This window comes from Rhipicephalus microplus, chromosome 9 (assembly GCF_043290135.1).
Source record: "Rhipicephalus microplus isolate Deutch F79 chromosome 9, USDA_Rmic, whole genome shotgun sequence".
NCBI lineage: Eukaryota > Metazoa > Arthropoda > Arachnida > Ixodida > Ixodidae > Rhipicephalus > Rhipicephalus microplus.
In genome coordinates, this window is record NC_134708.1 from 23,080,015 (window position 1) to 23,104,395 (window position 24,381).

General features: G+C 48.1%; 1 protein-coding gene across 2 annotated transcripts in view; it reads left to right on the forward strand.

The window, feature by feature from the left end:
* Positions 1 to 1,085: 1,085 nt before the first annotated feature.
* The window catches only part of LOC142771612 (uncharacterized), a 50,219-nt gene continuing 26,923 nt past the window's right edge, over positions 1,086 to 24,381 (forward strand). For both annotated transcript variants that reach the window (XM_075873321.1, XM_075873322.1), the window contains exons 1-9: positions 1,086 to 1,219; positions 2,015 to 2,097; positions 3,059 to 3,204; positions 5,175 to 5,245; positions 9,413 to 9,586; positions 11,513 to 11,570; positions 18,160 to 18,316; positions 20,115 to 20,164; positions 22,223 to 22,455. In XM_075873321.1, the coding sequence (XP_075729436.1) occupies positions 1,143 to 1,219; positions 2,015 to 2,097; positions 3,059 to 3,204; positions 5,175 to 5,245; positions 9,413 to 9,586; positions 11,513 to 11,570; positions 18,160 to 18,316; positions 20,115 to 20,164; positions 22,223 to 22,455 (1,049 nt within the window). In that variant the 5' untranslated portion in view covers positions 1,086 to 1,142. The remainder of the gene's footprint in view (positions 1,220 to 2,014; positions 2,098 to 3,058; positions 3,205 to 5,174; positions 5,246 to 9,412; positions 9,587 to 11,512; positions 11,571 to 18,159; positions 18,317 to 20,114; positions 20,165 to 22,222; positions 22,456 to 24,381) is intronic.

The following is a 24,381-nucleotide window of genomic DNA, read 5'->3' on the forward strand; positions in this document are numbered from 1 at the left end:
TCTAACCATTTTAAAAATTTATTACATATACAATCTATATAGAATCACTTCCATCTACTTATTCCATCTACTTATTAATCCCCCTGAGTGGATCTGAGCCATACATATAAGCCATCATCATCATCATCACCCGGTACGCAAATTGCCGGCTCGAGGAACTCGTTTCACTCGCTGATTGGCAGTTTTGGTATCGACGTCACTTGCACTGTGCCTTGCGTCACAGTCTCAAGAAGACATTTTGAAGCGGTAAGGAGAGCAACGGTAAATACTTACAGTGGCCATTTTCAAGCCAAATAGCCTGCTTTGGCTCTCGTGTCCTATGTCCGCCATGGTGGAACACTGGTTAAGGTGTTCGGCTGCTGGCCTGAAGATCGCCGGTCCGAGAACAGCCACGGCCGTCCCATTTCGGTGGAGACGAAATAGTAGAGAGCCGTGTAGAGAGCGAGGTGGTCAAATTTCTCGGAGCCCTCCACTACGCCGTCTCTCTTAACCACATCTTGGGTTTACGACGTAGGACTCCAGATATTGTTGTCGTAATACTATTCGCCTATCGCCCGCGGTATTCGGTCTTCCGATAAAGATTTCGGCACTGGGAAAAATAAGCAATCGTGACATTTTCATAACGATCACTCATCGAACTTACGCTGTGAATAACGGCCTCGTGGTGAAAATTTGTGATGGTAAATTACGGTAACACTTTATTTGCGGGATCTCCCTATTGCTATCCTTACCCACAGCCCTGCGCAGAGAAGCAGAGAAGGGGAGGGTGCGGGAAGGGCTCACTTCCTCCGCATGTCTACCCTTTCTTGTTTACCCTTAGGCGTGCGCGCATACCCCTCCCCCCGTAATAGTTTTGCGCTTCGTTCTGATCGTGATGACGTCAGTGGGGGAGGGAAGTAGGGTGAGACTACGTTCCCCTTCCTTCATACCGGTTGAACCCTGAGCATGCTGATCTCCTTATCAACTGTGTAACCTAAATGAGCTTCCAGGCATACTTCACCTGCGAATATCGAGAAAACCAGTAGTAATTTATCTGTATTGCGGCTGAGCTTTCGTTTTTTTGTCATTATTTCAGGCACTTTCCCGGTTTTCCGAACTCGCCTGTTCAAGAACACAAGGGACCATATAATAACGGCCTATCGATGAGCCAAATAGAATCCCTGATTGAAGTCGTCCTTGAAATAGGCAACTTCACTTTTGCTACGGACGGTGTTGACGGGTGAGTGCGCTGCATCAAGGACCGGGCAAAACACCTCGTTCACAAATGTTATGGTTTAATTGGCTGGCGTTTTACGCTAATGATATGCCGAGCGACGGGATTGGCTGCAATCGCGACTTTATACGTGTCCACGCGCTTCGAGTTGTCGAGTGAGTCGCTCTCGTGCTGCTATTTGCTGTCTTCCTAGTTAGCTCAGTTGGTAGCGGGACCGTCTCGGAAAGGTGCTGGTCACTGGTTCGAACCCTACAATGTGACGAATTTTAGGGTCAAAGCCTCTTAGCGCCGAGCCTGGTTGTGCACAATGAAAACACGTGCGCAATGAAAACATGTGTGAAAAACCGACTTTATGTGTGCATCAATCAGGTACATGACAGCACAATACATGATCACCTGAGCCGTCCGTGCGTCGCGCTTGCCCGTGCGCGCTTTCCTCCATCTATCCATCCGTGCATCCGTCCACTTGTCTGTCCATCCATCCATCCATGCGCCCCTCCGTCTGTCCGTGTGGCTAACCATGTGACAGGAACGTTGAGTCTACTTAAGAAAGTAAATGTAACTCTTTCAAGATAGTCAACGTGCTTCAAAAAGGAAATGCTGCTCATGTATCACATGTGTAAAAGAAGAGTCAGAGCTTTTAAGAGGGTTTCTGAAAAGTCTGTCAATTAGGACCTATGCTTTACAACACCGACATTGCATTCGACAATCTATTTTGCGTTTTGATTGATACTTTTTATTGAAGCCCTTCTATTCCATCTCATCAGAATAACCCCAGCCTTATTTGTTTATTTATTTCAGGCACTACAACGTTCGCATAACGCCGTACATAAAAAAGAGCAACCGTCATCGCATTGCGTGGGATGTCCTCCTCACGGGGAGCGGTGAGTTCTAAGTGACAAACATTTTTTGACAACTTGAACTGAAGAGCGTAGATACGGCTTCTTTTTGCCACGAAAAAAAAGAAAAGCTGTGTGGCTGCCGAACTTGTTGAAAGGATTTCGCAGATTCAAATGAAGTTAGAAGTTGTTTTTGTTTTTCAGGGAGGTAACATTACACACTAGCTTCTAAACAAAACATCTTGTCTAAATGGTTACAATCAAGGGTGGATACGGCGGAGAGGGTTTAAGATATCCTAACACCCCCCTCTTTTTTAAAGATCTATACCCCTCTATAAGAAGTTCTTTAAGGTATTCCCATGAGCTACAGTCCCCGCTCTCTCTTCCATGCTGATCCTACCACTTCTACGCCCCTCTTCCTTCCGTTTCGATAATGGGACGAAACACAAAGTTGACCCTGATTGCCATTATGAATGCTTTGTTGCTACATGGGTTGTTCAGGAGAATATACCGTACACATCAGAGTACACGTACACTGAAATCAGAGTACCATTACCATGCACCTAAAAGAATGATTAGAGTTGCTTACAATTAGTTTCCGTACTCGTGTGTTTAGACAGCCGGTATCGCTTGGCAATAAAGTGCCATTCTTGTTACGAATACATATATAGAGTGGCAATCTGTTGAGGCAAAAGCCTCTTATGGCTCATACTCGCGGTGAGCGTCCGTCCGTGCTCTGGAACGGCGACAGCTGAGGCCTCTCCCTCTCACACTCTTTCAGCAATGACATGATAGCAAGGCGGCGCATAGCAACAGTTGCGCCACCACAGCCCCTCTGTCGCTTATACTATTTCATTAATCACGTCATTACTAAGAAAGTGTAAAAAAAAAGACACGGAATAGACGTTCGAACAGCCCCAGGCTTTCGCCGAACACAGTTTGGAGTTTACAAGGTGTCTTTCACTTTTCTTTATAAATAACAATTTTTTCGGCGCTGTTTTACCAGAGGTGCAGGAGGGGTGCAGCTTTCCTGCCGGCACCAACAGCGGCACCGGCGTGAGCAAGACTTGTTACCTCAAGCCACACGAACGCAGGGTTCACTACGGGGACACGTTTTCCTTCCGCATCCACCTCCTGGAGTATCTGCATCTGGTGCGTATACGTATTTGATTTCTCTAAGATTCATTATATACCGCACTTTCTCGCGTGTAACCCACCTCTGCATACGGCAGCCGACTCCAAATGTGACCCGAGGAAAAATGCAAAATGAACAGATTCTCGCGTATTGCCGTGAAGCCATCCTCTTTGCACCGCAGCAAGCTTTGCTTGTGAAGCTACCTTGCAGATTAACCGCGACGTATGACTCTGGCACCCTGACTTCAGTTCCAAACATGCTGCTCCGCCACAATGGTCTAGTGGCTAAGGTACTCGGCTGTTGACCCGCAGGCCGCTGGATTGAATCCCGGCTGCGGCGGCTGCATTTTCGATGGAGGTGGAAATGTTGTAGGCCCGTGTGCTGACATTGGTTGAAATTTCCGAAGCCCTCCACTGCGACATGTCTTATAATCATATGATGGTTTTGGAACGTTGAACCCCACATATCAATCAATCAATCAATCAACCAATTAATTAAATATTCGATCGATCAATCAATCAGTTACGAACATTCTCTCGTGTACCATGGGTCTTAAAGGGCATACTGAAATTAGTAAGCGTGTATATTGTGTCTTTTGTTCACTGCAAAAATAATGGTATTCTGTCTTGCTTGCTCTGGTTTGCATTATCGCCGCGATCACAATTACTTTAGGTTCACGAATGGATTGCGCGCTATGAGCATGACGTAGAACTCTTGATAAGAAAGTGAGGAGAGCCGAATTATGAAAAAAAACACGTAGTGGTAATATTTGAAGTTTGACGTGCCCAAAGTACGATATAATTACGAGGCACGCCGTAGTGAAGCAGAGGAGTATAGGCAAAAATGTTTTTTTTTTTGGGGGGGGGGATGGGTAACCTATATGAAATGTTCATTTTTCGCTCTCTATGTCATGGTGAAAATAAATTCGGGGGGGGGGGGGGGGTTCTCGGGCCGGCGTGCCAATGCCTGGTTACTCCCTGTAGTGGAGGACGGCGGAAATTTGAACCTTATGGTGTTCCTTAAGGTGCACCCAAACCGAAGCATACTGGCTTCTAGCACATCGCCTCCCTCGGAAAGCGACGGCCACGGCCGGAATTTTTGGGTGCACGTTAAAGAACCCCAGGTGTTCGAAATTTCCGGAGCCCTCCACTACGGCGTCTCTCATAATCATATGGTCGTTTTGGGACGTTAAACCCTACATATCAATCAATCAATATAGGAACAGTCAGTGGTGACAGCGCATCGTACAGTACTCACAGATTGCAAAGTAAGAAATTTTAAGGCCAGGTAGTGCACGTGCTTTCGTTTCTGGCGCCTACAGTTTGTGCCATATCAGAATAATTTAGATTCGAAGCCTTACATTAGAGGCAACATTGCCTTCGCCGGCCAGATGTACTGCGACATAACACGATTATTGCCCACGGCAGTGGTTATAAAAAAAATTATGGAGCGTTTAAATTAGTTGGTGCTTTACAATCAATACAGCGAGGTCTCTAAAAGTGAGTCAGACAGTCCATTGCGTTCACTAATTTACAATGCGTCAATACGTTTTACTCTTTAAGACAGTTCAACCGTGCTTACATGAACTGTGCAGCAGGTTCTAAGATGGAAACCCGAAAAGTTTGCAAGTCTTATGGCCATTTCAACACTCGGCCAAAAGTAGAAACTTCTGAGACAATAGCGACAAACATTTATTTTCTGGTAAGCAGGTTTCTTTTAGCAGAGCAAGGGACACTTCAGCTACGAACTCTCCAGCTAGCGGAGCTTTTTTTAAAAAAAAACAGGAAAAAACGAACGTATAGAGTACACCGCGTTTTTGAGGGCATTCCTTTTGCTGACTTCCCGCAATCGCCATCGAGGATAGCGCGTTGCGGGATCAGTCAAGCATGGTCCGCACTAAATACCTATCTAGCGTACATATGTGCCGTTAGCAATGTATCTATATATGCGGACAATACCAGTGGCTTTTGTTTTGTTGTTGTTCCAGCTGCGACAAGTGTACGAAACGTTCACGTTTACCTTCAAGGTGGAAGTCTACCGCTCCCCTGTGGCTTGCAAGTAAGTGAGTCTGACTCTGCATAAAGGTATCTTGGTGTCATCATTCACGGTCGTAGTGCAAGTAATGTGCATGCTTGGAAAATGAACGAACGAATGAGTCATATCACGAGTAGAAAGGAGACAAAAAAAAATCACAGAACATGCACGGAGTGAATGATGATGAGGGGGGCGAAGCGTCCGTCCGTCTGTCCGTGCTTCTGTCTGTCTATGCGTCTGTCTGTCCATGTATGTCTGTCTGTCTGTCCGTCTGCTTGTCTGCCCGTCCATCTGTCTGTCACTCACACTAGCGCCACCTGCTGAGCGAGTTATATAACTAGGTGGTTACGAACCAGTCACAAACACGCATGGACAGACCCATTGCTTTAGGAGTTTCGCCCCTACAATCTCAGGAAGGACGCTGTCTCAGTTCAAACTTGAAGCAGCGCGAACGGCGAGGACTGTCCGCCGTGATGGAGCAGATCGGTTGCTCACTAGAAGATCGCAGGTGTGAACCCGGCTGCGGTAGTCACACTTCGATGGAGGCGAAACGCCAAAGGCCCGGGTACTGTGCGATGTAAGCGCACGTTGAAGAAACTAGATGGTTGAAATTTACAGAGCCCTCCACTCCGGCGTCTCTCATAATCATATGGTGTTTTTGTGACGTTAAACCCCACACATTCATCAATAAATAATCAACATATATAAGATGAAAACTGCATGCACGAAAATTCGTGTATGTTTTTGTTCTTTAGATTCATGTTCACTGGCGCAGAAAACTACGCAAATATCTTTTTTTTTCGATGAAGAAGCGCAGAGGAGGACACAAGACACCCCCCGCCCTCCACACACACACACACAAAAAAGACGCAAACACGAATATGCTCTCCAATTCAAACCAGGGCACTGGTTTCACTCTCATGGCCACTTCGGCCGCATTTTGATGGGTCCTAAATGCAAGGAACCGGGGGATTAGATATAGGGGCCCGTGAAAGAGCTTCGGAAGATCCGCCGTCCATCACTATGTAGTCCCTCATAACCATGTCCTTATTTAGGCACATAAAAGCCCAGAAATTATTAATATTATTGTTTATTCAATCCAAACAAGAACGAGGTATTATTGTCGCAGATTGGCCCTCTTGCACCTGTCGCGTAGTTCCGCGTCGGCTAGCAACTAAAGAACCCACAAAGTGCCTTATGCATTCACTTTAGGCGACTTTTTTTTTAATGCGAATGCATTTCTTAGTCGAGGAATGTCAGGCGTCTGGCGGTGTCCACGCGCCAGAAGGTGTTATCTCTCCGATTTCACACCCTCTCCCGTAGCAACAGCTGCGGGCGTGCGTGCTCATCCTCGCCCCTGGCAACCGGAGCAGGTGGTGCGAGAGAGTGTAGGAGAGGGTAGGTGCAGTGCTTCGCCTCTGCTTCTCTCACCGTTCGCTCTCTCTCCTCCCTGTGCCCTACTCTCCTGTCCGCTCGCTTGTACGTTTATATATAGAGTGAAGCGCGTACCTCACTCTCGACCGTTCGCTGGGTGATGAATACGTTAATGAATGGTTATACAGTAGAAATCCTCCCCTCGTCATTAATATACGGCATTAAAATTACTACGCCATGTACTCTCGGTGGAAGAAATTGCTTTGCATTTTCTCACGATATTCTTCGGGTAGGTGGGGACAATTCTTTAGGGGCGAAGCTCCTTAAGGCGTGGGCTGCTCGTCCCCTGTATGTAGACACCTCTCGTTTAGTTGTTGCAGTGTTCACTAGATGACGGTACCTTCTCCTGTATGTAGCTACCTCTCGTTTAGTTCTTGTAGTGTTCACTAGATGGTGGTTCTTGCAGCTGATGATGAAAAGATGCAAGATGTTATAAACTAGATGGCGGTACTTGTAGTTGATGAAAGATGCGAGATGTTATAAATTAGGAATGATGTCACATATGGCGCGTGTCATTGGTTGAAGGCAATCGTTCGATTTAGTGCGGTGACGTACGCTAGGGGGAGCGATGTAATAAAATCGTGTGGGCAAAATGTACAGAGAATTCGTGGTTTACCAGGTTTACCTCCGGAGCTTCGCCCACTCGTCATCATTCACTTCGTGGATATGGTGGCACTCTTTTTCACTCTCAGCCAATATATTGGTCCTGCGGAAGCGTACTTCGATAGCTATGTGCACCTATAGGTGCCTGGTTCTGCACAGCCTCCAAGATCGGAGGTGCCTCACCTGGTTTCGCATCGCATCCGTGATTGGACTAGTTTTGACCATGCCACTGTTCCACGTGATGACGTAATCACGTGACGCCAAGTCACGGAATGACACAGTAACGTCAAAAGTTAGCACCAGGAAAATATGTTCTTTACTTTCGTCTTAAAAAAGAGAACGTCGTCTACGTTACTTATTTTTCGATAAATTGCGCAGTCATCAGCGAATATGCATACCTTTGACGAGATGTTAGCTGGCAAATAATTCATGCAAATTAAGAACAGCATGGGCCCCAACACAGAGCATTACACTAAACATTTCAGGCGCTCGCCCCAAGTGACCAAGAAACAGACTGAACAATTCTTTTCAGGACCAAGATAACCTTATCAAACGAAAGCGTTCGCTCTCTTTGTCACCCTCACTGTCAGAGCTCACGCACTCCGAGGATCGCATTTCTGTCGTCCAGCGCCGTACATGCGGCCGCAAAATAGAGTTTTAGTACTGCGTACGCTGCGTACGTGGCGGCGTTGCGTACTTAAGGACGCCACGTTTTTTGTAGTGCGCATGCGCAGACCGCAACGCGCACGTATCGCATTCCGTACGCAGCCGCTACGTACGCACGCATGAGATGCGTGCGTGCGTACGTATGAGGTGATCGCGCCGCTCTCGAACAAGTTCGCGAAAGCGCGAGACTTCGTTTTGCAAAATGGTGGCATCGAAGGCAAGCACCGACCGGCTCTGTGGCTTAAAATATGGCCATAATCTGGCTATAACATTTGGATTGGCTCACATTGGCTGTAAACAACACGTGCTTCTATTTTGATCTGCCAGATGGCGCAACACGCTTCACGCTCATTACGTACGCGGGTACTACAGCGTACTAAAAGCCGATTAGTGGCAAACGACGCACGTAACGCAAGGCGCTTGCGTGATGCGTACGTAGCACCATTCCGCAGTACTAAAACTCTCCAATGATACGGACCATGCGAGCGCGTGCCACAATAATGACTGTCTGCGCATTCTTGCGGCGAGCATCCTGCCGCGGAAATCAAATGCGCGGTCACATCTGTGCTCTCGGCAACGTACGGCATGCGGTCCGTATATTGTGCATGACCGTAGATGAATGGCTAGCTATGTATCATTTTTGGGAGCTTGTTTGACAAGCGTCTTATATGCTTTCGCTTTGTCTGGCGGCGGCGGTGGCGTCTACACTTCTCCGGTGATTTCAGAAATGCTCACTATAGACACCCGGAAATGCAGTTTACGAGATCTGATTGTAGCGCCAGAACACGTAGCCTATAGCGAGTAGGCGCAGCAAAACCGAATTTTCGAATGCGTAGCCTAGCGAGTAGGCGCAACAAGACCGGACTTGCACGTGCAAATCATTTTTTTTTAGTGGTGACCAGGGGGGGGGGGGGTCACTGCTGATTATCTAAGCGCCCAGAAAGCGTTCTTTGAAAACGTGCCAAAAGGGGCACTGATACGTCAACGTGTCACTGTGATAAGCGAGTGTTTTATTTTCTCAGTATCCCTGGCGGTCGGTACCAACAATGTTGAGGCGGCCCAAAGAGCTTCGTCGTGCCGTCTAGTTCACTGTCGGGTGCCTATGGCGCACCGCCGCTCAAAGCATCGCCTCTCCGGTGCTTTCAAGAACGCTCCCTTGATGGGGCGTCGCCGCAAGTGCCGAGAGCTCACGCAGTGAACGCTATTCGTTAGCATTCGGCCGCATGTAGCGTGGTGGTCTCGCAACGCGGCAGTCACTCGGGCTCGCCGGCAAAACCCTGTGGTGTACAGCCCAGGGTTTATAACAACGTTGTCACGTCTATACATGATGGTAGGAGATATGTACCGAAGGTTGGTGGGTCACCCGACCATCTCAGAGGAAACCTCATCTAACAGTGATCACTTTGTGGATACGGCGGTGATTTATTTTTACGGACAAGCCATTGTCGGGAATGAACGAGTGTATGTTTTTTTTTCCATTTGTCGCAGAGGAAACTACTACGACAAGTTCCAATGCATCAGCTCGAGGACACTCGTTCTGAACTTCGATCCGACCAACGTCCTGTGCTCGCACGTGCCGCTCATGATGTGCTTCGGCCCCGTCACTCTCCTCAACATCACTTTGTTCGCAGCGCTCGTGTACATCTGCCCGCCGATACCCAGGTATCTATTCAATTCATCTGCCTGGTGAAGCCACCCTGCGCATGCGCTGTAACTCGGCTGAAACTAAGTTATGCGGTACTTACTCATCCTACAAAGCGACATGGTTCCTTGATTGATATGTGGGGTTTGACGTCTCAAAACAACCATATGAATATGAGAGATGCCGTAGTGGAGGGCTCCGGAAATTTTTCACCACCTGGGGTTCTTTAACTTGCACCCAAATCTGAGCACACGGGCCTACAACATTTCCGCCTCCACCGGAAATGCAGCCGCCTCAGCCAGGATTCGATCCCACGAACTGTGGGTCAGCAGCCAAGTACCTTAGGCACTAGAGCATCGTGGCGGGTCGACATGGTTCCTTATGCATATTCGTCTAAGATGACCAGAAGGCGAAAGCCATCTTGAAATGGAAAAAAAATGTGGTGCAAGCTTACAACTGGGAATAAACAAGAAGAGCTTCAAAGTTTCAGCTTCTCAGTTGTATTCTTGCGCCAGGTCTCCCTATAAATGATGCATCAATTGGCCCAACATAACCTGCTGTTAATGCTGTTAAAGCCGTCTTTCTATATTTTTATGGTCCACGCACTGATCCATGGTTGTAACTAAGGTGGAGTCGAGGGGATTGTGACACACTCAAAATTTTTTCGTGCTTTAAATTGTCGGGTGATACCGAAATATTTACGGTCCTTCACATCGACCACCAGATGCCAGAGTTGGACGTTATACTCATAAGGAATACTTGAAAAAGGTTTCTGGGTCTCGACCGAAAGCCGTCTGTGCCTAAGGTGGTTTAGTATTGCCTCCGGGATCGGGGCCTTTGTAAGCTTTCTGCACCTCTCGCCGTTTTGAATTGTATCCGAGATCTACCTTTTTAACCAAGCTTTTATTTGATTGATGGGTGGAGCTTACCGCCCCAAAACCACCATATGACTATGAGATGCGCCGTAGTGGAGGGCTCCAGAAATTTTGACCACCTGGAGTTATTTATGGTGCACCCAAATTTGAGCACACGGGTCTACAGCATTTTCACTTTCATCTGAAATGCAGGCACCACAGCCGGGATTCGACCGCGCAACCTGCGGGTCAGCAGCCTAATATTTTACCCACTAGACCACCACAGCGGGGTGCTTTTAACCAAGCGACGATATCACACGGTGATGTCACAAAATTTCGGCGATCTGTCACGTCCTGATGACGCCATATTGTGACGTCGTCAAATGATGATGAATAATATATCACTCGTGCTGACGCCAGCATTCAATTTTCGCGTATGATGCGTCACCTAATGCTTTCTTCCCAATAATGATAATTCATAATGTTTATTGGGCCAATAGTAGGATATGATCATGTCACAAAACGAGCAGAACCTTGCGCCATCGCTCGCGTCGGATGCCAAACTTTCTTTGTTTTCCTGTGGCATTGCATTACCAGCAGCTTTGCTGACAGCCTAAACAGTTGTATACGTGGTGATAACCAAGCGAAGCAAATATTGCAAGGCTTGTGCGTCTCCGGAAGTCATGCACGCTAAGGTAAGGCCTATCTCAAACCCCGTGTTAGCCGTATAGATAGCGGTGAACCGGGGTTGTTGGATGCATTTATGCACATCGAAAAGGATTTGTAATGCAGGAAACACAGGCACGAAAGTTCTATGTCATCTCTTGTCTTCTGTAGGGTCTGTGTTTTGAGTAGAAACATCTGCAGGTCAGAAGCAAATTGTTTCTCACCGGTAGTTTTCACCAGCGCTGTACTGAGTGTGATACTCCGGCGTCGTAAGCGAGCGTGTTTTCCTCTTCCCACGTAAGTTAGTGAGCTTGAAAACCTTTACAGCATCCGCGTTCCCATTCGTATACACCGGTTGAACGCGCTTGGAACAGATTGAAGTCCCGGTAGCAGTAGACCCGTCATCGTTACGCCCTTTTCGCGCAGGTTGGCGCCGTGGAGCAAGACACCTTGTCAATTCGAGGACATCCTGTTCGCTTACGTGGTACGTGAATATTTTTTTTCGTCTACAGAATGCAAGAAATACAGCATATGTCGGAAGCTGTGGTTGGTTACGGTGCATGGCTTCTGACCTGACGGCCACAGGTTCCATCTATGTCGCGGCGGTCACATTTCCATGGAGGCGACATTTAGTAGAGGCCTGTGTACTATGTCATGAGAGTGCACGTTAAAGAGCACCAAATGGTCAAAATTTCCGGGTCGCTCCACCAAGTCCTCTCATAATCGTATATATTGCCACATGGTTTGCTTGGGTGAGATCGAAGAGTGAAAGAAGACAAAGACGATCTCTCTGAGCCGCTGCTTGAGTAGTCGACTAAACGAGCCCATTTGTTATCAAGTTTGTCGAGAGTAACGGGACAAGACTGGTGGAGTTGCTGTGTACAACGTCTCGCAATCCACCCGATGCCCAAGACCCCGTCCAGCAGCCGGAACACAAGCCCTGCACTCGTGGACCCTCCTGTTCATAGAGTAAGCCGCCGCCAACGAGGCCTACCGCCTGAGACACCAACCACTGACGCAGCGACTATGACTTCGACAAAAGATCCCATGCAAGTTCCGACACCTTCCACGCCGATCTACTGCACCGTCCAGAACCCGCTCATGCCTAGCCCCTTTCACGGAGAGCAGCATGAAGATGTTGACGACTGGCTGAGTGAGTTCGAACGTGTCGCAGCGATCAATTACTGGGATGATGCCGCGAAGCTCTGGAATGTGTACACGTGCCTAAAAGACGGTGCCAAGACGTGGTTTTTGAACAGGGATGATGTTCTGACATCTTGGCGCGAGTTCCAGCGTCGCCTCCTGGAGACCTACAGGAGTCCCGACCGCCGCGAACGGGCGGAGCGTGCACTTCAATCACGCATCCAGACGCCCAACAAGACCGTCTCGATGTACGTCGAGGACATGACACGGCTTTTCAAGCGAGCGGATCCTGCTATGGCGGAAGAAAAAAAGTTGCGTCACCTCAAGCGTGGTGTGAAGGAACAACTTTTTGCTGGTTTGGTGCGTAGTCCCCCCAAAAGTGTTGCTGAGTTCCTTACTGAAGCGGCAACAATGAAGCGAGTACTGCACCAATGGTCTGCCCAGTTTGACCGTCAAGTGAATGCTGCCTCAACTCCCGAAATTTTCGCCACCCCTGGGAGCAAGAGCCCCGAATGGATTCGCGAGATCATTCGATCTGTCGTCCGGGAAGAAATGGAAAAGATGTACGGGACAAGGCAAATCGATGTTGGTTCTATCACCAGTGTCATCCGCGACGAGGTCCAGCAGGTGCTGCACGCCCATCGTTTTCCGCCCACGTCGGTTGATTCGGAAATGGCTCCTGTGTCTACTGACAGTCGCCGTCGTACGTACGCGGAAGCCTTGCGATCTGCCACTCCTCTTTCGGGTCAAGGAGTCCCGATTCAGCCAGTGCCGCACGTCCCGATCCAGACAGTGCCGCACGTCCCGATCCAGACAATGCCATACGTCCCAATCCAGACAATGATGCCGTCAGTCGCGATTCAGTCAGCGCACGCTGATTTGGACATCGATAGTCGCCGTACACCGACGCGCAAGTCTGATCTCTGGCGTACGCCAGACAGACGACTCCTCTGCTATCATTGCGGTGAGGCTGGTCACATTTACCGCGAATGCCCATACCGGCAACTTGGACTGCGCGGATTTTCCGTCAATTCCCCTCGCCCCCGAATTGGTGAAAGGCCAAGGGATATCGAAGAATATCTCGCGCAACAGCGTGCACCCTTTACACGTCGGCAATCGCGGTCACCATCTCCGAGGAGACCCGCAGCCACTGGGCCACGTTTTGGGGTGACGGCACGGGAACGCTCCCCGAGCCCTCGTCGGGAAAACTGAAGGCAGCGGCCTTCGGGGGCAAGGTCGCTGGGACTCAAAGTGCGGAAGACCTCCCATCGATGCTTGCACGCAACGCCGAAGGCCATTCGTCAGAGAATAATCGCAGTGCCGAAGAAACGCCGACATCCGCATCTGAACTTAATGACCGCGTGTCGCTCGACATACCTGTGCTGGTTGACGGTCTTCAGGTCAGTGCATTGGTAGACACTGGTGCAGACTATTCGATCATCAGCGGGAGGCTAGCGAAAGATCTCAGAAAAGTGATCACGCCGTGAAATGGAACGCGAATTCGAACAGCTGGAGGACACGTTGTAACACCGCTGGGTCGCTGTACCGCAAGAGTGAAAATTCGTGCGTCAACGTTTGTGCTCAGCTGCCTCATTCTTCCCGACTGTTTGCGTCAGCTGATTATCCGCATGGACTTCTTTCGGGAATACGGCCCCATCATAAATCTCCGTGAGCGCATCGTGACCTTCTCGACTCAAGGCGCAACAGATCGAGACGCTGATAACTGCCGTTGACTTGCGCTGCGTGTTGCTGACGACAGTGTGACGCTGCCACCTCGAGCAACTGTTCCCATCGAAGTCACTTGTAAAGACTTCCAAGACGGCGACGTGGTGGCTGAAAGCAACTTATCACTTCTGCTGCTCCAAGGTGTATGCGCCGCCTGAAGTGTTGTGCGCGTCCGTGACGGACAGTAAACAATACTAGCTACGAACTTCAATTACGAGCACCGGCATCTTTTTCATGGAACCACCCTAGCTTATGGAGAACCTGTTTCCGACGTCACGGAGTGCTTCGCGTCCGAGGAAACGCATGAGGATAAGGAATTTATAGACCACATCGACATTAATTCGACGCTGTCAGACGAGAGAAAGGCTGCACTTCACGACCTTTTAAGGGAGTTTAAATCTTGCTTCGCCTCTTTTTCTAAAGTCCGTCAAACACACCTTACGAAGCATCGAATTATTACCGACGATGACGTCCGCCCCATCCGGCAGCAGCCTTATCGCGTTTCTGCCGAAGAACGCGAGGTTATTCAGACACAAGTAAAAGAGATGCTCGATGACGGGATTATTCAACCATCCAGCAGCGCTTGGTCCTCGCCAGTCGTTCTAGTAAAGAAAAAAGACGGAACGCTGCGATTCTGTATTGACTACAGGAAGCTTAATAGCGTCACAAAAAAGGACGTCTACCCGTGGAAACGGGTAGACGACTCCCTCGACAGGTTACGACGTGCGAAGTATTTTTCGTCCATCGATCTAAAGAGTGGCTATTGGCAAATTGAAGTGGATGAACGAGACCGAGAAAAAACCGCGTTTGTGACTCCAGACGGACTTTACGAATTCCGAGTTGTTCCCTTCGGCCTCTGTTCTGCACCAGCCACTTTTCAGAGGATGATGGACACAGTTCTCGCTGGCTTGAAGTGGCAATGCTGCCTTGTCTACCTCGATGATGTGGTCATCTTTTCCGAGGGCTTTGAAGAACATCTGAAGCGTCTGAGAAAGGTTCTGGAAGCCATTCGCACAGCTGAACTTACGCTGAAACCTCAAAAAATGCCATTTCGGCTATGAAGAGCTGAAATTTCTGGGACATGTCATTAGTGCAGATGGAGTGCGACCAGATCCAGACAAAACTGCTGCTGTCGCCGCCTTCCCTGTCCCATCAGATAAAAAAGCAGTACGCCGTTTCTTCGGCTTGTGCGCGTATTATCGCCGATTTATCGCGAACTTCTCTAAGATAGCTGAACCTCTTACGCGACTCACCCGAGATGACGTGCCCTTTACTTGGGGCGCAGAACAAGATACAGCGTTCACGGAGTTACGACAGAGAATGCAAACAGCCCCTGTTCTTGCCCATTTTGATGAGGATGCTGCTACAGAAATTCATACAGATGCCAGCAACGTCGGACTTGGCGCTGTCCTTGTACAACGACACGGCGGCGTTGAGCATGTGATAGCTTACGCCAGTCGTACTCTTTCTCGAGCTGAGACCAACTATTCTACGTCAGAAAAAGAATGCCTCGCAGTCGTGTGGGCGACGACCAAATTTGGGCCTTACCTCTACGTTCGGCCCTTCAAAGTGGTGACTGACCACCACTCGCTCTGCTGGCTGGCAAATCTCAGAGATCCATCCGGCCGTCTTGCACGGTGGAGTTTGCGTTTGCAGGAGTTTGATATTACGATTGTGTACAGGTCAGGGCGCAAACATGAAGACGCCGACGCGCTTTCTCGAGCACCTGTGGGGAACGCTGTCAGGGGCTCCGAAGATGAAGATGCCTTTCTCGGAGCAGTTAGTGACTCCGAATTTATGTCAAAGCAGCGGGCAGACGATGAATTACGCCCAGTCATTGATTCCCTCGAAGGCCGCAACTCTCAGGTCCCTCAACACATTGCTCACGAACTGTCCTCTTTTTGTCTAAGAAGATGCATTCTTTACAAGAAAAACGCCCGTGGTAGCGACAAAGCCTTCCTACTCGTTGTTCCTACCGACATGCGTGATGAAATCCTCCTGGCGTGCCACGACGAGCCCACGTCAGGACATTTGGGCTATTCGCGAACTCTCGCCCGAGTACACCAACAGTATTACTGGCCGCGACTATCAACTAGTGTACATCGATATGTGAAAGGCTGCCGTGAGTGCCAGCGCCGCAAGACTCCGCCTGTGAGACCCGCGGGCCTGCTCCAGCCGATCGCACCACCACGGACACCGTTTGACCTCGTGGGAATGGACCTTCTCGGGCCCTTTCCTTTGTCGTCCTCTGGGAACAAATGGATTATAGTTGCGACAGATTATCTTACGCGTTATGCTGAAACAAAAGCGTTACCCCGTGGCACGGCCCCTGAAGTCGCGCAGTTCTTCGTGCACAAAATCGTCCTACGGCATGGTGCCCCGTCATGCGTGATTACGGACAGAGGGACGTCGTTTACAGCACGAATGATGGAGGACATTTTTAAACTGAGTTGCACAAGTCATCGAAAAACAACGGCTTATCATCCGCAATCCAATGGACTGACAGAGAGGCTTAACAAGACCATAGCGGACATGCTGTCAATGTACGTGGACGTACAACATAAAACCTGGGATGAGATTCTTCCATACATCACGTTTGCTTATAATACGGCAACGCAAGAAACAACGCGATTTTCGCCTTTCCGACTTGTTTACGGACGCAACGTGCGAACCATGCTCGATGCTATGCTTCCGTGCGACGAAAGCAATGAACTTGCTCAAGATGCTGAGCAATACACTCAATACGCCGAAGAAGCTCGTCAGCTAGCTCGCATAAACACCAGTCACCAACAAGATGCAGACGCACGACGTTACAACCTCCGCCATCGAAATGTCACCTACCACCCTGGGGACCGAGTGTGGGTATGGATCCCTGTCCGGCGACCAGGCTTATCCAAAAAACTCCTAAGCCGTTATTTTGGACCGTACAAGGTTCTTAGACGAATCACAGATCTTACCTACGAGGTATTTCCGGACGGCGCAGCGTCTTCTCGTCGACAGCTTTGGCCCGAAGCCGTGCATGTCGTTCGGCTGAAGCCCTACTTCACACAGTAGCCCTTGTGGTTTCACGTGCTACGATATGCCGTGACATTGCGTTGCTGCTGCTGTTTGTGTTCTCCTGTGTTTTTATGCCCTTTCTTTTTGCGCTTGGCGGAAGCGTTGGCGAAACTTCCTCATTTGCGCTGCGAGTAGTGGCACTCTCCCTCGTTTGGTTCTCTATATCTGCGTGTGTATACCTTCATTTTTTTTTATTTACGAGCATCGAGTCGATGCTTTCAAAGGGGGGGACTATTGCCACATGGTTTGCTTGGGTGAGATCAAAGAGTGAAAGAAGACAAAGACGATCTCTCTGAGCCGCTGCTTGAGTAGTCGACTAAACGAGCCCATTTTTATCGAGTTTGTCGAGAGTAACGTGACAATATCTTGATTTTGAGGCGAAAAACCCCAGATACTACTTTACTAAACAGCGTACGTCCAGACTGTGAAATAGATATGCAGCAGCCGAATCCCACACCATAGGTGCCATGTCCTATGCACGAGCCTTGAGAGTAAGCGTTTTTTTTAAAGCAAACACAAGTTTTACTCTTGAAATATGTGCGAAGTTGCAAAATCTAGCGCTTAGACGACCACTTTGCTGACTTGAATGAAAATTGCTGAATTGGAAAGAATAAACTGTCTCCTAGCGACTGTGAAAACATGAGTTTGAATTAGGGTGTCTGGATTTGGATGGTATGGTAGGCAAAATTGGCAAACGTTCATTCTGTCTGCCTACGTTTACGTAGAGCTCTCACGTTATTTGCGTACTTTGGAGACAAATAATAAATCACAGGTTCTTACGGTTGTTTGAAACGTTCGTTTCAACAGCGTTCTTTTTCTTTTTTCTAGTGGACAAAATATATCCTACGTTGAACCATGACGCTTGCCCGTGGTGTGGTGGTCTGCCAACTTTACACTACATATCTTAAAAGTGTGGCCGAAAGCCAGAGAATTTAAAATCATTTTAGGCAACAACGTTGTAACCACTTGGGAGCAGTGGATGACATAACTTCCCAGCTTGCACGGAGAAGTGCACCAGCGCTTCCAAGTGACGTTAGGAGAGTGGCACAAGCCAGTGGGACCTGTGCTTGGAGGCTCCAACCAATGTTCCTTAGAGTTCCTCCTTTTCTATTCTTTCCTTTGAAACAAAGTTTTGTGCTTCTTCCTAGAGGAACAAAAAAGCGGACGAAGGCCTGAGAGTCTCTTGTGCTCGACTGGTGCTCAGAGAGATGTGCTACCTCATGCTCAACGTTCTTGGAAACATCCACATTGCGGCGCTCGGCATGTTCCAGGTGCTGCACCCGTTGGACGACGCAGACGTCTTTGGTAAGGACACTCATTTTGTATTGCATGAGTACCGTGGCCTTATGGGGGAATTGCAAACACTTTGGACTAGATTACTAGCGGATTCAATTGCGATAGTGGGGGAAATCCGGTGGCTGGCACAAGGAGCGCCACCCGTGGTGGTCACTCTACCCGTGGGTGCCGACAGAAGCAAGATGTGTCATCCCGATATGGCGTGCGGTTGCGAAAGCGATGTCGACTATTTTGCCATCGCGCTTATTACTACTTCCGGTCGACATTGAGTTAGAAAGAATAACAGCACGTACGATACGGATAACGAGAAAATTATAACACAAGAGCTAACTAACAACGTTTTTTGATGTCGATGCAATAGACTTGGACACCTCGTTAAACGTGAACATTGACCGTTGGCGTATCACGTCAGTAACGTCAACAAAAGTAATGCGTAAAATTTTTCATCACCTGGTGACGTCATCATGACGTCAATATGACAGGGGCGTAGACATGAATCTTTTTTTGGGGTGGGGGGTGGGAGGCACGTTTTATTTCGACAGGCAGATGAGGTCCAGTGTGGCCTTGTGCTCTGTCTGGTATGAAAAAAAAAAGAACGTTTTGGGGAGCACAGAGGCTTCCAGAACAGATGCTTCAAACATTTTGGCCTCCCGGCCATGGCGGCCGGGATATGATCCAGTGACTTGCGGGTCAGTAGTCGAGCACAACATAACAGCTAAACGACCGTAGCGGGCCCTTCAGTGTTTTTCTAAGTAACCTTACAATGGCTTAACAAAAGAAGTTCGTTGCCCCACGAATTGACTGCCACAAAAAATATTTAGACTTTGCCATGTACAAATGGAGTTAGAGATATTTTTTCGCATGTTGTAATGGTATCTCTCTTCTCTCATCCCAACGAGTGAGCTGGAAACTAAGGGAGAGATAGCTGAGGGTAATGAAGGCTCGTCACCCGCGCGTCATGATATCAAGCACTTAGCTTTTTTTTTCTTTGAACGCACAGCTTATGTTCTGTGTGATCGCGCGCGTGGCCTCGTGGCGGCCTCTCGAGGCGACCGCAGTAACTACGCAGCCCACGAGGCTCAGATCAGCCAATGACCGTCAATTCGGTTATATGGAGTGATCCTATGAACACACGCATACATTTGTTGAAAAGAGGGGGGGGGGGATTTCTAGCCGACTTTGAGACTTATGTGTGAATTCTAGACCGCGTGCTGCGCTAAAGCGTTTGGCTGGCGTGTTCTCGCGAGTCCCGACTACCAACGGGCAGCGTTTCCTTATAATTCATGCGAAAAAGCGTTCCAGGGCCCTTTTATATTGAAGCCGAGTCAAAGAACTCTTTCCATAATTCACGAGTTTCCCTTCTCGACAGTGCACATTTGCCCAAATAATGGCAGCACCTGTCGTACTTCAAGCGAAGACGAGGTCCTATGAACGTGCTAGGGCTTGTATACAGGACTGTTCATACCAAGAGAGCCCGCTCTACATTTTTCCACGCCATTGCGTAAGCGGACTGCGCTTGAATAGGCTATTTACAGTGAGTGACTGGCGCCATTAGTTGTTCAGAGCGAAAAAGCTAACTTTAGAATAAAAAAAAAGCGTCTATTAGGTGGCCGCATTTCTGCGAAAATCAAAACACCAGACGCAGAGAACGTGCTCGGAACAAACTAAGCAATCGACGTTGCTAGCGAACGTTTGAGGTATGATTGCATTTTATTTTCTCGCCTTACCTTGATATCCTGCTGTTCGCGCGTTACGCGCAGAAAGTGCTACGCTAATCACGCTGGTCTTTTTTTGTTTTATCTTACAGACAAGATCAGCGCCAAGGACACGTTTACGAAGATACAGTCTGTATCTCAGGTATAAGCTCTAGTCTGAATCACGTAATACTACGTTAGATATGAATATTCGAGCTTTCGATCTTGTGTAATTCCACTGTCTGATAATAACATTCCAGATATGATTGCTGCTGGGGCTTTGTTATGTATCTTACATTATTACCCACCCTATAAAAAATGGCGGGGGGAGTATGAAAGGAGAAAAGGTAGTGGACGAGACGAAGGGTGGCATATTATTCAAATACTTAATTTTTATGCTCACAGAGCCAAAAAAAAAAACAGCTCCCTCAGACTCGCTCAGAAAAAGTATTTTTCTCTGAGGGCTCGCTTAGTCTCGGCAATATTTTCTTCAACGGGACTCATTCAGACCCAATCTCACCAACTTACTGCTCATACGAACTTACTCAGACTTATGACTTGTCCCGAGTCTGGGACCCTTTAGGTGAGCCTGAGTGAGTTGACTAATAAGACTGTTGGCGTAAAACTGCCTTGCAGTGTGGCTTGAATGAACCCCTCGGGGGTTCTCCGTCCATTTGTTTCGGAGTACATGGCTGTTCTTTTGCGCTTAGCCCTAATGGGAATGTGGCTGCAGGGACCAGGATTCGATCCCATGACCTTTCACTTATAGCATTGCAACGGCGCAGTCACTAAGCCGCCACGGCCTGGGCAGGTTTGAACTAATAATGCTAAGCCGTTATTTCTGTACCGCTTATTATGTTATTGTCTGGCGGCTGCAGCATTCAGGAGGGGTGCGAGACCAGGTGATTTCGTCATTTTTGGGTGTCTTCTAATTGCGTTACCACGTATGAAAAGTGCCTCAGGAAGGAAGTCAGAATACGTATAAGCTACTAATTGCTCTTTAACTCGAATGTGTGTACTAAGTTCTGGCGTTTCATTTCGGCAAGTGCGTTGCGGTGTGAGCATGAAAGCGCGAGAGAATATCCGAGTTCAGGTTGCGCTTGAGGGCATATGTCGAAGCAGTAATTAAAGAAGGTGGCACGTGTCTTTCTTGGAAAGTGTTCGTTATAAGTGTACAATAAGTACAATATTAAGTGTTGAACAGGTCACAATAGTGATGGGTATGTCATAAGTATACAAACATTTTGCAAGAAACAAACATGCATATAAACTGCTTAGCTCATCTGGACTCAAGTGCCATGTGAACGCGTATTTCTTCGTGGATTTTGTCACTTACACTGCAACGCGGATTTGGAAAGAAAATACCCAATCTACAACTGCTTGACCAGCTGAAACAAGGAAAGCGATGAAACATTAAACGGGCACCTTTTCGGGCACACAAGGCCTATTTTTAATATGTATAAACTTCTATCTGCAAAAAAAAAAAAACGCTCATTTCGTGACGAGTCATTGGAGTTTATAACCTTTATGAGTTTCTTAAAGGGGCCCTGCAACACTTTTTGAGCATGGTCAGAAAACGCGGCCGATCAGTAGTAAAGGCTCTCGACAACACTAGCACAGCACGCTGTCTGGAAATTACAATAAATTATCGAAATCAGCTCAAAATTACTTTATCTTCTCTTGACAAATCACGTTATATGCCCAAACATCACACGTCAACGACCCATCTATTAGCTACTGGCTGATTTAAACATGGTGCGCTTGTTCGTTACAGAGATCGCCATGGGAGGCCGCTACTTGTCCACGCGTGCGCGCGCGATTGCACTGAGAAGCCGCGCATTCGAAGAAAAAAAGTGCTGAAGGTCGCGAAGCACGCGGCACGTTTTTTTTTTATGTGGCCCTACCACCCCTCCCTGCTTAGCTTCCATTGCTTTCGTCGGGACGAAAGAAGAGAGAACGCAATGGCAGCGGGCAACAAACCTTTGTAACTCCACTCGCACTGGACGGATTCTTAAGACTTTTGCGGAGTTGAATTCGTGAGGCAATAAGCTCTTCCAGCGAAATCATTTTATGTCTATTTGAAAAAAAAAATGTTTAAGGGCCCTTTTATTTGAACCAGCTGCTAGCCACGTAGACCATTGGTCCAAATATTTTTGTACGCATTTTGTAATTAATGTTTAATGAACTCATTTTGATTTCACTTGATTCGAATCGCTCGCAGGTTGTGAGCAGCGAGCGGGCGTTCGTGGAATTCGCTCGAGGGACGGTGGCCACGCTGTGCTGCCTCAACGCCCTCTTGTGGGAAGCCTTCCTTCGTCTCGTCGTCGGCAGGACGAGGGCCAAGCGCTTCCTCTGCTCCGAGTACTACCGCAAGAAGGCCGAGCACTTCCAGGAGCTGTACTTCAGCTGCGAGAAGAACCGCTGCTCCTGCGTCCTCACTTCCCAGGACTGTCTGTGAGTGTGCATAGCCATTCAATACTTTCGGATACACTGAGTACCCTTGGCAGAGTGTACGTTAGACGCATGGTACAGGGTGAGGGCGCGTTAGACAGGGACACAGAATAGGGACTTGTTGGGCGAGCGGGCTCAATCTTAATGAGCTCATGGTGCGAAAAAAAAACACGAAAGAAGGACTGCGTCGTAGTCCTCCTGCTTTTTACGTTCTGTTAATCGTCGACTAATAGAACGGCCTGTCCAGCCTATTGCAGTTGTCCTTCTTTCGTGTTTTTTTTCGCGCCATAAGCTCATTAAGAATGAACCAACTTGGCCAACAAGTCACTCTGCGGAATTACACTACTAGTTCTTTGGGCTCTTTTCAGTGTCTAAACCTGCCTTTGCGCTTGTCCATCTTTTGTATGTGTTTTTTTGGCCCCGCCGCAGCGGTCTAGTAGCTAAGCTACTCGGCTGCTGACCCGCAGGTCGCGGGTTCAAATCCCGGCGGCGGCGGCTGCATTTCAGATGGAGGCGGAAATGTCGTAGGCCCGTGTGCTCAGATTTGGGTGCACGTTAAGGAACCCGAGGTGGTCAAAATTTCCTGAGTCCTCCACTACGGCGTCTCTCATAATCATATGCTGGTTTTGGGACGTTAAACCCCACAAATAAATCAACCAAATCTTTTGTGTTTTTTTTTCGCGCCATAAGATCGTTAAGACGGAGAAGAGGCTTGACGCGCACGAGCGCTGACTTACAACAGTATTTTTATTTTGATACAAGCAACCACACAAAAACCACAAAATGTTGTAGGTCAGTGCTTGCGTGTGTCACACTGTTGTTCTCGGTCCTCGTCTTAGGCGCTTTCATTCTGTATCTTGTCAAACCAACAAGCCCAAACAGCCAGCCTAGTTAGACGCACCCACTGGGAAAAAATTTAAAGCTAAGGCCACATTATGAGACAGATATTATCAATTTCATGGCGGAAATGCACTGTCGTTGCAATTGTATTTTTAACAAAACGTCTTACTACCCATTTGCACTAAAGAAAAGTAAAAGGAATGAAAAAAATCTAAAAGACATCGCATTCATCGAAAAGAGCCCATATTTTGAAGCAAGCGAAATTTTCGGACGCATAGGGAAAATATTTTATCAGTGAGCCTGAGACAGGCACGAAAAGAAAGCATACAGGACGTTCTAGGGATCGTCCTGCACGATCGTCCCATGCACTTGTCCTGTGCGCGTCCTTTGTGCTCGTCCTGTGACCACCCCAGCGTTAGTCTTGTGTGCTGCTCTCTCTATCCCGGTCTTACTCTCACTGCTAAAATGTTTGCAATTCAAAACCAACAAGCCCAACTTGCAGTTCCAGAATGAACGACACTTTTGAAGTCACCATTGTATTTCAGATGTAGCTGCATGTACCCAAGCACATCTGTGTGAATGATATTAGAGACATGAAAGTAATCGTTAGAGTTTTTGTTTTGATGTCTTGAGAAAATAGTGTGTGTTTGCTGCAGTAATTTCACTCACGTAGTAGAATTATGCTACAGAGACACGAGGCAATACAATGGTGCTGTTTAAAACACAAAAAATCACAGCATATTCACGGTGTGAGCGATAATGAGTGGGGCGAAGCTTTGGAAGTTTTTTCGGTAAGCCGTTATACGTCCGTATGTCCGTCCGTCCGTCCGTCTGTGTTTCTGTCTGTCCCTTCGCACCTGCTGAGTGAGTCATCGAATTGAGCAGTCAGGTACGAGCTAGGAGGGACAGACTCACGGCTTTAGGAGCTTCGACCCTAAAACACCTCCTGCATACATTGTCACGGGAACGTGACGTGGACGAAGGGAGCAGACCGTGAATTCAAGTTGAAACTGTTCATTTGACCAAACTTGTGGTCTGTGAGCGGAAAAACACATTACAGAGTGATACACTTCGGCACTGACAACGGCG